The 15,866-nt window shown below is 36.6% G+C and overlaps 1 protein-coding gene across 1 annotated transcript in view; it reads left to right on the forward strand.

The window, feature by feature from the left end:
• Positions 1-15,866, forward strand: part of LOC149845086 (Nucleic acid-binding, OB-fold-like protein) — a 41,691-nt gene that overhangs the window by 12,320 nt on the left and 13,505 nt on the right. The window contains exons 2-11 of the mRNA XM_089995497.1: positions 5,229-6,000; positions 6,073-6,196; positions 6,669-6,786; positions 6,950-7,048; positions 7,159-7,440; positions 7,538-7,645; positions 14,157-14,228; positions 14,319-14,405; positions 15,216-15,287; positions 15,385-15,474. Coding sequence (XP_089851623.1) covers positions 5,229-6,000; positions 6,073-6,196; positions 6,669-6,786; positions 6,950-7,048; positions 7,159-7,440; positions 7,538-7,645; positions 14,157-14,228; positions 14,319-14,405; positions 15,216-15,287; positions 15,385-15,474 — 1,824 coding nt within the window. The remainder of the gene's footprint in view (positions 1-5,228; positions 6,001-6,072; positions 6,197-6,668; positions 6,787-6,949; positions 7,049-7,158; positions 7,441-7,537; positions 7,646-14,156; positions 14,229-14,318; positions 14,406-15,215; positions 15,288-15,384; positions 15,475-15,866) is intronic.

Consider the following 15,866-nt stretch of genomic DNA (forward strand, 5'->3'; position numbering starts at 1 on the left):
AATGCAAAGAACCAAATTCAAAGAGTTGTCCCGACATGTTACCTGTGCAATAAAAAGGGACATATTAAGGCAAATTGTTGGTTTAATCCTCAAAATAAAGGCAAATTGCAAAACACTGAGAGCAAGAAGGGAGATAATGTTACCAAGTCTGATGGGGAGGTGAAACAACTTTTGCTGGCAGCACTGTCTGGGTTACACTTGAAACAGAATGATCAAGGATCATGGTATGTTGATTCAGGAGCAGCGACCCATGTTACGGGCGATGTTGGTAAGCTCTCGAACTGGTTCCTTTGGTAAAAATAATATTGTTACTGGAGATGGATCTCACCATCATATTTCTCACATTGGCAATGCAACCATTCCTCTGTCAAAATCGTCTCTCAATTTGTCAAATGTTATTCATGCTCCTAACATAAAAAGAACATCATCTCTGTGTCCAAACTTGTTGATGATACACATTCTTATGTTGAGTTCACTCCCTCTTCTGTGTATGCCAAGGATCTTCAAACGAGGGAGACATTCGCTGAAGGAGAGTGAAAAGGAAATATGTATATCTTCAAGGAAGATCCATTTGTGCATACCCGTTCTGTCTTGAAGCTCTTATTGAAGTCTATGTCTTTTCAGTCTGAGTTATCTAAGTCAGGTCCTGAGTCTGTTTTTAGTCTTTCCAAATGTAATAAGCCAAGTCTTTGACATGATCGTCTTGGTCATTGCAGTTATTCTTTTCTTGAGAAACTTGTATCAATCTAATTAATTCCTAAATCAAGTTTAACTCTTGAGAACAATAATAAAAAGTGTCCTAGTTGTCAGATGCGTAAGAGTCATGTACTTTTGATTCTATAAATAAAAGAGCTTCAAGATCCTTTGAAATTGTTTATTCAGATGTTTGGGGTCCTGCGCCCGTATGCTCTTCTTCTGACAGCAGATATTATCTCATCTTTATTGACAACTACTCTCATTATACTTGGATATTCTTTATGAAGCATAAGTCTGAAACTTTTCCCATATTTCGCAACTTTCATGCCTTTGTTCGAAACCATTTCTCTACCAATATTCTGCATTTTCATTGTGATGGAGGTAGTGAGTATACATCGAAGGATTTTACTGATTTTCTCCAAAGTAATGGAATAAAGCGTAGTGTCTTGTCCACATACGCCACAACAAAATGAGGTTGCTGAGAGAAAGCATAGACATATTGTTGAAACGGCCATGACCATGATTTACGACAGTAATCTTCCCATTAGTCTATGGACAGAAGCATTTCATTCAGCTGTCTATATTATAAATCGTCTGCCTATGACAGTTTTGCAAAATAGTTCACCATTCTCTTCTCTTTTCGGCTTTCAACCCGATTATAATGCTCTGCGTGTGTTTGGATGCATTTGTTATGTTCATATTGATGATTCTCTCAGGAATAAATTCCAACCAAAGGCTTCCAAGTGTAGATTTGTGGGATATGCTGATGATTATAAAGGTTATCGGTGTTATGACCCTATGACTAAGCGTGTTAAGATTTTCAGGAATGTTGTGTTTGACGAGAATAATCTTGGAGATGTATCATTTAATACCTGTCAAAGGATTCCCAGAGAAGAAGTTTATCATCCGTGGATGAATGCAGAGTTATTCGCAGATGCTTATGGTGATTGCTCACCTCAATGTACTCAAGAAACTAATTCGGCTGACCAAAATGATATTGACTCAGGTCAAGCATCCTCTCTTCAATCTAGGGATCAGGTCGGTGGAGCTTCACACACTGAAGAAGGGGCAGACCCACAATCGCATCCTATTGACAAATTTAAAGGGTATGTGTATGTGCGAAGAGAAAAAGGTACTCTCCCTGCTCCTCACATTGGATCAAATACTTATGTACCTGTTGGAAACCTGAGGAGTTCGAATAGAATCAGACATCCTATTGACAGGTGGGTCAGCTACAATAAATTTTTTTATGGATCTTCAACTTTTTCTATCTCAGGTTGATAAGCATGATGAACCCATAGGGTTTCATCATGCTGTGAAATCAAACAAATGGATTGAGGCCATGAATGAAGAAGTGGAAGCACTTCATGAATGTCAGACATGGGAAATTGTTGACAGACCTCCTAACAAAAATGTTGTTGATTCCAAGTGGGTTTATAAAATCAAATACAAACCCGATGGTACTATAGAACGATACAAAGCAAGACTTGTTGCAAAGGGGTTTACACGTGAATATGGTCAGGATTATGATGAGACTTTTAGTCCCGTGGTCAAAATGGGGACAATAAGAATTATATTGTCTCTAGCCGTCAAACATGGATGGACATTAAGTCAGTTAAATGTCAAAAATGCATTTCTTCATAGAGACTTGAAGAAAGAAGTTTACATGGAACAACCTTCAGGATATGCTGAGGGAGACCCAAGAATATATGTATGCAGACTAAAAAGAGCCATATATGGTTTGAAGCAGGCCTCACGCTCGTGGTTTGAGAGTTTCTCCTTAGAAATACAGAGACATGGGTTCTGTAGATCTCTCTTAGACCACTCATTGTTTATCTTCAAGGATAAAGGCATAACCACCTTGTTGTTGATATACGTTGATGATATTATAGTTACAGGGAATTCAATGAATCACATTGAAGAAATAAAAGGACTATTAAGTCAAAGGTTTAAAATGAAAGATTTGGGAAATTTGCGTTATTTCCTTGGCGTCGAGGTAGACAAGAAAGATGGTTACCTGACCTTGACACAACATAAATACACACTAGATTTATTGAAGAAATTTGGTATGCAAGATTGGAAGCCTTTGTCTACACCGAGTGTCTTACATCAAAAGCTCGGTTCACAGGATGGAGATTTGTACCCAGATCCTACAAGATATCGAAGTGTAGTTGGTATGCTTCAATATCTTACCTTTACTCGCCCTGACATTGTTTATTCTGTCAATCAAGTGTCACAGTTCATGCATGCGCCATGAACAAGGCAGTCAAGAGATTGGTGAGATACTTAAAAGGTACCATTGGAGATGAGTTGGTGTATCAGAAAAGTTGGAAAAGAGGAAGCATGCATGATGTCACGATCTACACTGATGCGGACTGGGCAGGAGATCCTGATGAAAGGAGGTCGGTTTTCGAATATTGTATCTTTCTTGGGAAAAACCTAGTATCCTGGAGCAGTAGAAAACAAAAAGCAGTAGCTAGATCAAGTACTGAGACTGAATATCGATCAATGGCTACTGCAACTGCTGAAGCTACTTGGACAAGATATTTGTTGAATGAATTGGAGGAAATCTTATTATGTGACAATCAAAGTGCCATTAATATATCTTTTAATCCTATTTTCCACAGTAAGACAAAACACATTTAGATAGATCAACATTTCATTCGACAGAAGGTTGAAGACAAAGAGATTGAGCCTCATTTCATTCCTACAGAAGACCAGGTGACAGATTTATTTACAAAGGGTTTGACGAAAAACAAAATTTGGTTCTTGAAGAACAAGTTGTCCATGGTTCAAGACCATTCACAACTTGAGGGAGGGTATTAAGTGTTGTGTAGTGCTGGATCCAGACGCAAACTGGGATTGCGCATTGACGTGTTTACTGGGGTACGGATGTAATATTGTAATTTGTTATAGGACAATCATGTCCATAAATGTATTGCCTTGTAACCTAATACTTATATACATTAAACCAGGCCACAATAATGTAATTAGAAAAATCGTGTACCTATGCAGCCCCAACAACACTGAGTTTTCCTCTTCTACCTTTCTTCTTCTCTTACTTTTCTCTGTTGAAGATCAGGTTTGGTGCAAACACAACTTCTAACAAGGGCAACCCCCTTTTTGGGTAGAATTACATGGATCAAAATACCCCTGTTAAGAATGAAATATACAAATAGATACGTAAGGTTGGGGCAGTACCCAAATAATGATACACTATTGTACACAATTCTTAACATTGCACTGCCTACGTGCTTCTCGCAATGCTGTTATAGACTCTAAAATAGGATTGCTGGAAGTCTCTCCTGAAGATGCCCCTTCTAAAGAGCTAATAGGTATATTAATTTTACTTTTCAGATTGAACTAGTGGGAGACAGGCTTTGATGACCTGATGAGATAAGGTTGTTCATGTCTCCTCTAATGGATAAACTACCTATCCTGTACTAGACAGAATGACAGAAAAGTATCATTATTAATCCTTTGATTCATACCAGCTGGAAGCTAGGTGCAACCTGATCCTGTTCATTGTTAGGATTGTCACAATAATCTTCTATTGCTAGGATTTCAAACATCAGCATGATGGGACAATTTACAGTTGGGCCTGTGATGGAATCTTCTTTTGAGACCTTGAGTTTAACTTTCAACAAAAGTTTTATCAAGGATGCATTTGGCTAGGAAAGGTCACATAATATCATGGTGTCCACAATGCTGAGGGCTTTTCTCTAAACTTCTATTGGCTGTTATCCATTGATGCTATCTGCCTCACTAAATTGCTCATTGTAACGAGAAAGGTGCCTTACAGGATTGATCTATGAGCAATGAAGTCCTAGCATGTATTCAGTGGGCAACCTGCATCGATATATCTACTTATAGGAACAAAAATCGATCTTAATTGGTAGGAGAATACAAAAATGGTGGAATGAAGGGAAACACCTTTATCCATGGTCAAATTGGAAAAGCTATCTTTTGAATAAAAAATCATTCTTGTCGATTTTGTTTTGGGAGTTGCATTATAACCTCCTGTGCTAGCAGTCAAGCGAGTTTATTCTGATAAAAAATGTCTGTGAATAAGTCAATAGTTTCATCCCTATCATCTACATGTCCATAGTTCTTTCTTTTGATGGTTCAGCAAAACTTAATGTATTCAGAGCAGTGACTTCTGCAAGCACGTACACACACAAGCGTGCCTGCAGTCCCCTTCCCACATTAGCGTGTGTATCATGGTTGGTTGTGGATTGTGGCATTTACTTGCAATAGTTGGCTATTTTGGAGCACATAATTTTTTATGTAGCTTCACTTCTCTTCGTTTTCCTTAACTAGTTTGGTGTTATTAAATATATTTTATCATTATATTTGGTAATACCACCCATTTTTAGTCTTTTGGTTATGATGTTTGCATCTCTCTCTTTCATGCATATGACTGTTGGTCTGCCCTTTTTATCTTTTCCTAAATTTTCACATTGAAAATAACCTGGTAACATAAGTTGGAAGAAATCTTTGTAAAGTTCATAAATTTCAATTGCATCTTGCAGATACTAGGGAGAAAATCAAACCCAGATATATCTTATCTTGATATTGAAAAGTCATTTCAAAAGGACAAGAGCAAACAAAATGTCATTGACTATGCTTTACTTTTTGATCTGGAAAAAGGGACATCATCCAATCCCATGGAGCCTGGTTTGCGTCCTCCCAGTAAAAATAAAAAGTTAGGGACAAACACCAATCTGGTGCGCCCAGTTATAATGAAAGGCAGTGAGTCTGAGTTGCCAGTTCGAAAGCCTGTTGCAAGGCAAAATGAAATAAATTCATACCAAAATATTGATAACGACGAGCAGCTGTCCAGTGCTGCTCTGCGGAAGCCATCTAAGCCTAAAGCTATTGAAATTGACAGTGACAAAACTTCAAAGTTACAAATCAAGCCAAACTTATTTTTAAAAATGAGGAAGGACCCTAAACTTGAATCTAGTGATGTCTTGTTGAAGAAGCCTGAGCTGGTGAGTCTTGTCTTAGATTCCACTCAAGAAGAAAAGTATTCCAGCTGTTCCTCTATGACTGACTATAATGAAGAAAAGAGAAAGCTGTCTGATGATGAAATAGAAATTGGTCCTTTTGATTCATATGGGAAGGCGTCTATCGAAATAGGCCTAAGTGGTTTGGATAATCAACAGCCAGAGGGTGCGGAGTCTCATGACAACTCTGTGATTGGGAGTGTGGTGCCTCCCTCCACAACTAATCTGAAAGAATACCTGAAGAGCCAGAATCGTCCATCAGAAGCTTCAGGACTGGAGAATGAGCTTAAGACAGGTACATCTCTTGGTTTTGAGATAAACTGCATTGGTGCTTTCATGTCTAGTAATGTCACACTTGTTTCTCAAGGAATGCAGTCGATAGAGTCGAAGCCTAATGATCAATCTTCATATATGGAGACCATTTCTGGAGATATTCAAACCCTGGCTTCGGATCATCCATCAGAAGCTGCTTTGCTGGGGAAGCCACAAAGGTATCAATCTAATGGCAGTTGCTTTGTATTGTGTAGTTTGTCCTTGGTGATATTCAGCCTTATCAATTCATTCTTGGAAGATGAGTATTCATAAATGCATTTATCTTCTAAAGTTAATTGCACAATTTGTATCTCTTTGTTTGATTATTGTTTTTTGTTCCATTCACACTTTGTAGATTTTAGTTTGGTTTGCTGCACATGCAGATTGAAAATTTTACTGAAGTTCCTGTTCTTCAATAATTTGAAAATAAGGAAGAATATTTGACCTTTTCCCTCTGTGATCAGCAAGTTCCGTAATTTTTCTGGCCTTCTTAGCGTGAAGTTAGTATATTCATGTATTTAAGTATGAAGCTGCAACATGCAATAAAACAATAGCACACATATATGGGTATTGACTCATATCACGAAATGTGAGTAGTTGTGTGTTGATGTGGTTGCAAATACTGTTAATATGGCTGCTTGTCCATTTCAGGTTGAATTCTTCTCTAAAGAAGCAAATTCCTCTTCAAAGTCAAGGTGGGAGGATTGATTCTATTGAGAACCACAGTGACACTGCAGAACATAAAAATTTTGTCTCAGTAGCAGTTGAGGTGTGATTTTGTTGCTTCTACTGTTTGGTCCTCCTAATCACGTTTTCTTATGTATTCTTGTGTGGCATTATTGCATCATTGTAATTGAGTTATTATCTTTGTTGGTAAAGTGAAAACGTTCTCTATATGCATTAGTGATTATCAGCATGCCATGGACTTGTAGGAACATGAAGAAAATGATTGGAAAAGAGCAGAGATGTTACTCAGTTCAGGAGAACGAGCAGAGGTAGAGTTGATTAGCTGTAGCATCAGAGGATTTATGGTGAGTTCATGTTCTGTTGTCAAAATAGCCATGTACAATATGGCTTACTTACTTTTCCATATTTCACAATTGAATTATTTAAAATTTTACTGTTGGTTCTTTTTTTATAGGTATCATTTGGTTCATTAGTTGGCTTTCTACCATATCGAAAACTCAGTGGAAGGTGGAAGTTCTTAGCTTTTGAATACTGGCTAAGAAAGAAAGGTTTAGACCCATCACACTACAAGCAGGAGCCGGAGATTGAAGGAAATGCAGTGTTGGACAAGAACCTTATCATGGAGACATTGGGCACAGCGGTTGGTGACAAAGTAGCACCAAACATGGAGCTAAATGATCTTCTTGATGCTTATGATCAAGAGAAAGCCAAGTACTTGTCTTCTTTTGTTGGCCAGGTGTGAAGACATGCAATGGTTAACAATTATTTTCTTTTCTTTCTTTTTCCATTTTTCATTTTAACATGTTTGAGATTTTTCCCACTGTGATTTGCAGAGAATCAAGGTAAATGTTATACAAGCTGACAGAAATTCTAGGAGGTTAGTATTCTCTGGAAAGCCAAAAGAAAATGAAGAACAAGCTGAGAAAAAGAAAGCCCTTATGGTATGTCAGCTTAGTACCTGATAAAAACTTTTTGTGCACTTGGATTGTAAACTTATTAAAGATTGACATCATCCTTCCTTGATAATCTTTCTTCTTCCATTTTTCTTCCCATGACTGATATATATGACAAAGCGCACATAATGACTGCACTGTTGCCAGCATGGTTTCATGTACTAAATGTCTGCAGCTAGAGATGTGGTGACTGCCAGTAGAACCTAAAAGACAGGCTAACATTTGTGGCCGTGCATGTTGTAGTTGGGTTTTCAGTGGTCAGAAAGATGGAGATGTTTGGAAAATGTTTGCAACAAACTGTCAGAACTTTATGCATGATGAGTTCACATGTGGTCAATTTCTTAATTAGTGACATTCAAAGTCAGCTTGAACTCAATATTGTCAACTTTGCGAGCAGCCCAAAATTGAATGTTGAAAATAGCACATGGTTATATTGTATTTACTCATACATGAGCTGCTCGAGTGAATTGAAAAGCTCCTTAAAACTTTGCTTACTGGAGTAGCTTTTTGTGACAGCATGTTATGTGTATTAGTTTCTGTATGTACATAAGTGTATGTATAAAGCATAGGGGTATTTTTTGTCATTTTATTTATTATTGTTTGTGGGCCGGGGGGGGGGGGGGTTGCACGTTTCTGTCTTTTAGTCACCCCTTCTCATTTTCCTGTATCTTGTATAGGGGTTTCTAGTGTATTGTCTAAAATAGTCTCACAAGAGTTCACACATAATGGGATGCATTGTATTGGCTCTAAGAGGAATGGTAATGCTATTAAATTCTCCATTGAAACTCTCTCCATTGCTTTCGAATATAGTATCAGAGCATGGGAGATGATTGAGGAAGGATTGGTACCAGATTTTGAAGCCAAAGGAACTGATTATCATCATTAGCAGCATCAATTTAAGCTTGTGCAATATTGGTTGTTGTCACCCTATAGGCTAACATTTGGAAGTTTGAGTTCGATTCTCAAACTAAGGTAATTTGCTTCCACAAATATAGTATTTAAGATCTTAGAAGCAAATCCCCAGGGTTCTGATCAGACACGAAAACAGAAGGTTATTGGCCTGATTTGTGAGTTTGTTTTGCTAGAGGAACCTAGAGTCAGGTATTTTGTCTAGAGGAGCAATATTTGTTGAGTTTTGTCTTCTTTTGTGTTTAATACCACCTAGTGGCAACCCTCCTTTTGGTATAACTGCCTCCCAATAGTCCTTTTTTGGTATTAGAGGCTGGGATTGAGCTAATTGAACTGATTTTGGTGCAGCAATTGTGTCATGCACAGTGTTTTTGCATTTCATATTTTTGGTGGGTATACGCATGCAGCTTGGATATCAGGAATGGATTTTTTTATTTGAAAGGCGTGAAATGGACAAAAGAGACTCGATCTAGTTAGTCCCAGTCAAGATGGAATGGGCTAACAATACTTTCTGGGTGGAGTTTATGAAGACTATGATTCAGGGTTGTGGTTTGAGGCTACCTAGATGACAATAAGGGTAAGCCAAAAGTTGGAAGAGGCAAATTATCATGATTAAATAAAGAAATGGATGATAAACAATGGAAAGATCAAGTCATGGTTACTTGGTTTTGTGTAATAGGGTATAGCAATCAATCTTGCAAAATTTCAAGAAGAGAAAGATTCTCGGATTTTATTAAAGTAGTATATCAACAAGCAAATTGGACAGGAAAATACCAGCTACGGCTAGAGCTCAGAGTTCTTAGACAAGTGAATAAAAGTATTCAGATTTTTTTATACCAAGATGCAACAGTTATGGGATGCTATTGCATTAACGAAAGCTTCATTAAAGTTCATCTTGTTCAAGGAATCTAAGGTCTATATGGAGGTAAAGAAGAAAGCAAAAGAAGGGTCACATATTAGGTTTTTCACAGCTCTACATTCAAAGTTTGATAACATGAGTGTGATATTTCATAGGGCTACACTCTCTGCCCTCATATAGGCATGATTGAGCTCATAGAAGAGAGTAAAATCAAGTTTCTTGTCACTCATCCTATGGAGGATATGGCTCTAGTGGCTACTAGGTATTTTGTAGGCTGTATAAGCTCTTGACCTGCACAGCTTGGTACTCCACAAGGTGACTTTAGTGAAGTGAGACTTGCATGATTTGGCACCCTCCAAGGTGACTTGAGTGGGGTAAGATGCAATCATTGTAAGGAAGAAAAATTTAAAGAAGTATATGTGTCCAAACTTAAAGAAGTATCTCTGTCCAAAATTAAAGAAGAAATCATTCTAGATATAAAGCTTTTCTTAACCGAATAATTTTACCCTCTCGATCTCAAAACCAAGAGGAGTATCCTTGTACATCTCATTTAGGTCTCCATTTAACAAGGCATTTTTGACATCAAGTTGGTAAATAAGTCATTTTTTAATGGATGCTAAAGCAATGAGTGTTCAAGATTCATTGTCTATCCCATACTCTTGGAAATAATCTTTGGCTAGTCACCTAGCCTTATATATTTCTAATGATCTATCCCCTTTTGTTTTGACTTTATAGACCCACTTACGTTCTATAGTCTTTTTTCCTATAGGTAATGGTTGAATTTCTTAGATCTTGGCCTTCTCAAGGGCTCTTAGCTCTAGATTCATGGCATCAATCCATTCGAGAATTTCTTTAACCTCATTGTAAGTTGAGGGTTCATAAAAAGAATGAATAAACATAAGACAAACTCTATATCTAGGTGAAAAAGTTTTATATGACATAAACCTTTCATGAAGTCTTGAGGTTCTACTAGATTTCCTAACACTAGTTTCTCCTAGATTTTGGTTTTGTGAATACCTATCAAGTGCACATGGAGGGTGTTCAACAGTTCTTCTAGAATAGAACTAAGTATCACGATTCTGGGTATCCTCTATGGGAACACCAAAGTCATCAATATGCATATCATCAATATCATCATCAACATGTATAATTTCATCAGAAGCCTTCTTTGGCAACAAATCAAATAAAAAGGAGTACTCAAGATCATCCTTAGGCTTATCAAAATAAAAACCATTTTCGTTTTCAAGAAAATTTACATTTCTTGAAACATATAATGTCATTTTTCTTACCATATCATGCATACCTTTTTTGGTTATTGGCATAACCAAGAAACACATTTAATGGCTTTGCTGGATAATTTCTCTTTTTTCAATAAGTGCAAAACATTTATATCCAAAAATTCTTAGTCTACTTAAATTTGGAGAAGATTGATAAAAATTTTCAATTGGGTACATGTTTTGTAAAAGAGGATGAAGGCTATGGTTGATAAGATAGATTGCAGTTAAGGTACCTTCAACCCAAAACCTTTTTGAAACATTTTTTAAGATAAGCAAAGTTCTCATAGTTTCAATGATATGACGATGCCTTCTCTTAGCTAAGCTATTTTGTTGAGGGGTATTTGGACAAGATCTTTGATGTGAAATCTCACTTTCTTTCAAATAATTTTTGAAATCATTAGACAAGTATTCTCTCATTGAGTCCGATCGAAAGATAACAATATTGGCTTGAAATTGGTTTTGCACAATATTGTGAAATTCTTTGAAACATGAGAATACATTGGATTTTTGCCTAAAAAAATAAATCCAAGCTATGTCACAGGGATTCGGCTAGCATGGTGCCGCACCCGCGTCGACTCGACTTGACGCGGGTGTGGCACCGGGTGCGGTCAACCCGATCCTGGGTGCGTTGACTTCACCCAAGAACATTTAGGTCCATTTTTTTTTGGATTTTTTTTTTTTAAAATTTGCCCTATGAAATTGGTTGCGATTTTTTTTTAAATTTTTTTTAAAAAAAATTCTGCTGACAGCAGCTGTTCTGTCAGCAGCTGATAGTTGCTGTCAGCTGATCCTTTTTTTTGTAAGGAATTTTCTCTCTCCATGATGGTGGTAGCCTTGCTTGTGCTATCGTGCAATGAAATTTGAAAAAACCCGCGTGTTCCCCCTACCCCCTTTATATATATATATATATTTACATTTTTGCCCCTGCCGCACCCCCGCACTCGGGTTTTTTGGAAGTGCCGAATCCCCGCACCCGCACCCGCACCCGCACCCATGTGACATAGGATCCAAGTATACCTAGTATAATCATCAATAATATAACATAATAAGAGAACCCTCTTTTTGGCATGACTGAAGTCAGATACATCCGAATGCACAAGTTCAAAAGGTTTAGTAGAGATAAAAGTTCTAGAGCCAAAAGAAAATTTCTTTATTTTTTCAAGAATACAATCATTACATATGAACTCTTTAATACAAGAGTTTATAAAAAATGAAAAAATAGATAACTTAGTTACATTAGGGTGACCTTATCTTTGATGTCACGTAGAAATATCATCTTCCTTAACAAAATTACAAAACAATTCTTTTGGAAGGGAGAAAATTCATGTAGTAGAAATTTCTCCTCCTATAGCCTTCCCCAATTAGCTTCCCTTACTGGCGATCCTGAACTCAACATTTTTTATGAGAAGACCTTATACTCATAATCCGAAATTTAAGAAACCAATAATGTAACTTCCCAATTTTTGAAACTGAAATTTTAAGATTTTAAAAAAAAAATTCTCTTTACACGATTTTCAAGAAAATAATAAAAACTCTTTTTAAGCACAGTTCAAGCCTTGGGCGGGTTACAATTTACAACACATACATATAAGATTAGAATAATTGAATCCCATCGTTTGCATTAAAATAAATCAAATTGCATTAAAATAAATCAAATACTAGTCTTATAAATTATCAGAGTTTACATGACTTAATAAAATATATCAAGTCCTTTCAACAACCTAAAGAAGTGTGCAGATCTGAAAAATCATAAGCATATAGTCATTTTAGATTTTACAAAAATATAAGCATGCCTATAATCATTTTAGATTTGAGAAATCACAAGCATCTATATAGTCATTTCAAAATTTGCAAAATCATAAGGATGCATATAATCATTTCTAGATTCGAAAAATCATAAGCATGCACCAAAAAAGAATTATTTTACAAAATCTCGGTGATATGAACCCAAAAAGAAAATCATTCTGGGTCTGAATCCTTCTCCACCAATCATTTTTATCTAATGCCATGTCCTCGGTGAGGTTCAAAGCATTCATATCCTTTCCTATCATCTCCATCCATGTCTTCCTAGGCCTACCCCAACCTCTTTTAACTAATATATTTTCCCATTTGTCCATCCTTCTAACTGGAGCATCATTAGGCCTTCGCCGAATATGTCCAAACCACCGTAAACGATTCTCTCTTGCATATCATTATTTCAGATTTTATAAAATCACAAGTATGCGTATCATTATTTTTTATTTTACAAAATCATAAGCATGCATATAGTCATTTCAGATTTTCTAAAAACATAAGCTTGTATATTCAAAATCGACAAGCATGTTTTAGCCTCTACAACTATTCTAAGGTCAAGGTGTCCCCTACCTTATTTGAAGACTATGAAAACCCCAAAAATGATAAACTCCTTCAATAGTGAGCTCCCGTACTTGAGAGCTGCCTCAATTTCGTGGATTTAGGGAGAGCCTAATTAGATGTCACTCCCAAAATCGTGAAAAGAATGAGCTCTTTTAATCCCAAGAAAATCGACAACCAAGGGAAGGTGAGGGAACTTGAGTGAAAGAGAAAGAATCCTCTTCTCCAAAACTCGTGGAGGGGGGAGAGAAAAATCAAAGAGAGGGGGATGATGAGAGTGAGGAGGGAGAGAGAGAGAGAGAGAGCAAAAGAATGATGAGAGTGAGGGGCTATTTATAGCCAATGTGAGTGGGGGAGGGAATCTTCTAGAAGTTTCTAAAAGGTTCCACACCATGGAGGGAGAGAGGGGAGGGGAGTGGGGTAGTGGAGGGAATATGCTCCACTACTTTGCCCACTTGACCACTACATTTGATCCCCTCTCTATAGTCTTCTAGAGAGAGCTCTCTAAGAAAATCGCCCCCTCATGGGCCCACTTGCATCCACTTGGCCAAGTAGATTCCTTCCACTAGCAAGGATCTTTTGACTTTCTTTTTCATTTTCTTTTCCTTATTTTCTTTCTTTTCCACCTCACTCTATCTAGAACATTCTAGAAGGTTCTTCACCACAACTGACCCCCTACTTGGATTCAACATGGGATCCAAATCCAATGGATCCACATTAGGTATCCATGTCCACAAAAATATGTTAATTAATTTCTTAAATATAATTACATTGCTAAATTTATTAATTGCACAACCATATGCCAATTAAAATGTGCTTAACCATTGCATGTTAGTTAAATCTAGTTAACAACTAAGTGTTAATTAAATCTAAGTAACAAAAATGTATAATTAATAATTAAATCTAATTAATAAATAAATGCCAAATAAATTCATAATTATCCAAAAAAATGGTAATTAAATATAATTAACAATAAAATGCCACAAAAATAACTTTAAACGCACTTTTAAATATAATTTAAATTGCCAACCATATCTGGGTAGAAATTCCACCTTTTATTTATGAATAATTATGAAAATTCTTGGATTTTACAATTGTGCAGGACAGGCTTAACATGGGTGATGTTGTGAAATGTTTCATTACGAAGATCACTTATTTTGGTATATTTGTTGAGGTTAGTACTGGAATTTTAATGTTATTTTTATGTTATGGGCAATATGGAATTTTTTGTATATATTGAGAATAATTCACTTGACTTTTAAAGGTTGAAGGGGTGTCGGCACTGATACACCACTCAGAAGTGTCATGGGATGCGACTCTTGATCCATCTTCATGTTTTAATGTTGGCCAGGTGTGTGCATGGATGCTTTTATTCAATATTTTACATTCATGGTCATGTTCTAATCTTTATCATGTGCAAATGTTTCTCGTGATTATCATATTCAAATTTATAATTAGATGGGTTGCTTTTTTTTCACATTCTTGTATCTTATGCGTATGATGCATGATGTGAGAAAAGTGGACTCTGTAGTATGTGCTCCCACATGCCCGTTTGTCGTTAATGCCTGCTTAGGTCTGCACGCACACTGTCAGAAATGTGATGCTGCATGTTTTGGAGATTATGTGAAGTCTTCAATCTCAGATCTTTTATTGGTACTAGAATGGATGGATTTCATCATGGGTTGCAATAATTGGCTTAGTCAGTATCTACCGTGCCATTTCTAGCCAAGTCGACATTGGAAATGTGTGGAATAATTGGTTGGAAAAGTGAGCCCTAACCACAATCCCATTGATAAGGGGCAGTTCGTGGAGAGGTTTCTTTTGTCAATTTATGCACAATATTGGCCTGGACAGAATGAGGATACGAATTGATTTGGATTTTCCAGATTGGGTCAGGGTGTTTTTTTTCATGACAGAGTTGTATTGTATTTCATCTCTGTTTTTGAACTTAATGCAATTATTTGACATTTCAAGGAAATAGTTTTTATGTAGAATATCCTAGCTATTTGAACTTTTAATGATGAATGGGAATGATAGTGAGGGGTTGAAAATTAATGCTGAAAAAGCAAAACATTAAACAATAAATATCTTGCATAATTGTTTCGAAAATTCATCCTCTATATAATTGTGCCTGTGAAAATGCTAACATGCATGTTTTTAGGTTGTTGAAGCAAAGGTTCATCATCTGGATTTTGCACTTGAGCGTATCAGCTTATCACTGAAACAAGTGACGGTGAGCCTATATTTTGATGCTGGTCTTTCCTTTGAACTTTAACTTTCATACTGTAATTTTGGTGGACTTACTGAAGATTGTCACTTCATTCTGGCAGCCTGATCCATTGTTAGAGACATTGGAATCTGTGATAGATGCTCATGGGTCTTCCAGTGGGAATCTTGAATTAACACAGTCAGATGTTCAGGTTCTTCATCATGCTCTGAAAGCAATAATATTGTAGTGATACACATTTGTTTGAATAATGGCTTTTGTGCAAAAAAGGGATTGAGTAAGTGCAAATGACTTGGGTCATGCTTGACCTGATACTTGATCTGTTCTCAGAAGAGTGTGTCCAGTTCTGAATCTAGATCTGATCGGATCTCAGAATGAAGTTTGGGATCCTATTGAGATATGAACCTATGTGGTACTGGATCCGCAGAAAATGGTTACAATCTATTGATTTTCAAGTGAAAAAGATAAAACAGGTGAGATTAGACCCGATTCTGACCTGAATTTAACTATATTTAGCTATCGGTTCCAACCCAGGTCTGAATAGACCTGATCATATATGTTCTTGATCCAACCCATATTATCCGG

Source organism: Nuphar pumila, chromosome 2 (genome assembly GCF_984573655.1).
Source record: "Nuphar pumila chromosome 2, dmNupPumi1.hap1.1, whole genome shotgun sequence".
Lineage (NCBI taxonomy): Eukaryota > Viridiplantae > Streptophyta > Magnoliopsida > Nymphaeales > Nymphaeaceae > Nuphar > Nuphar pumila.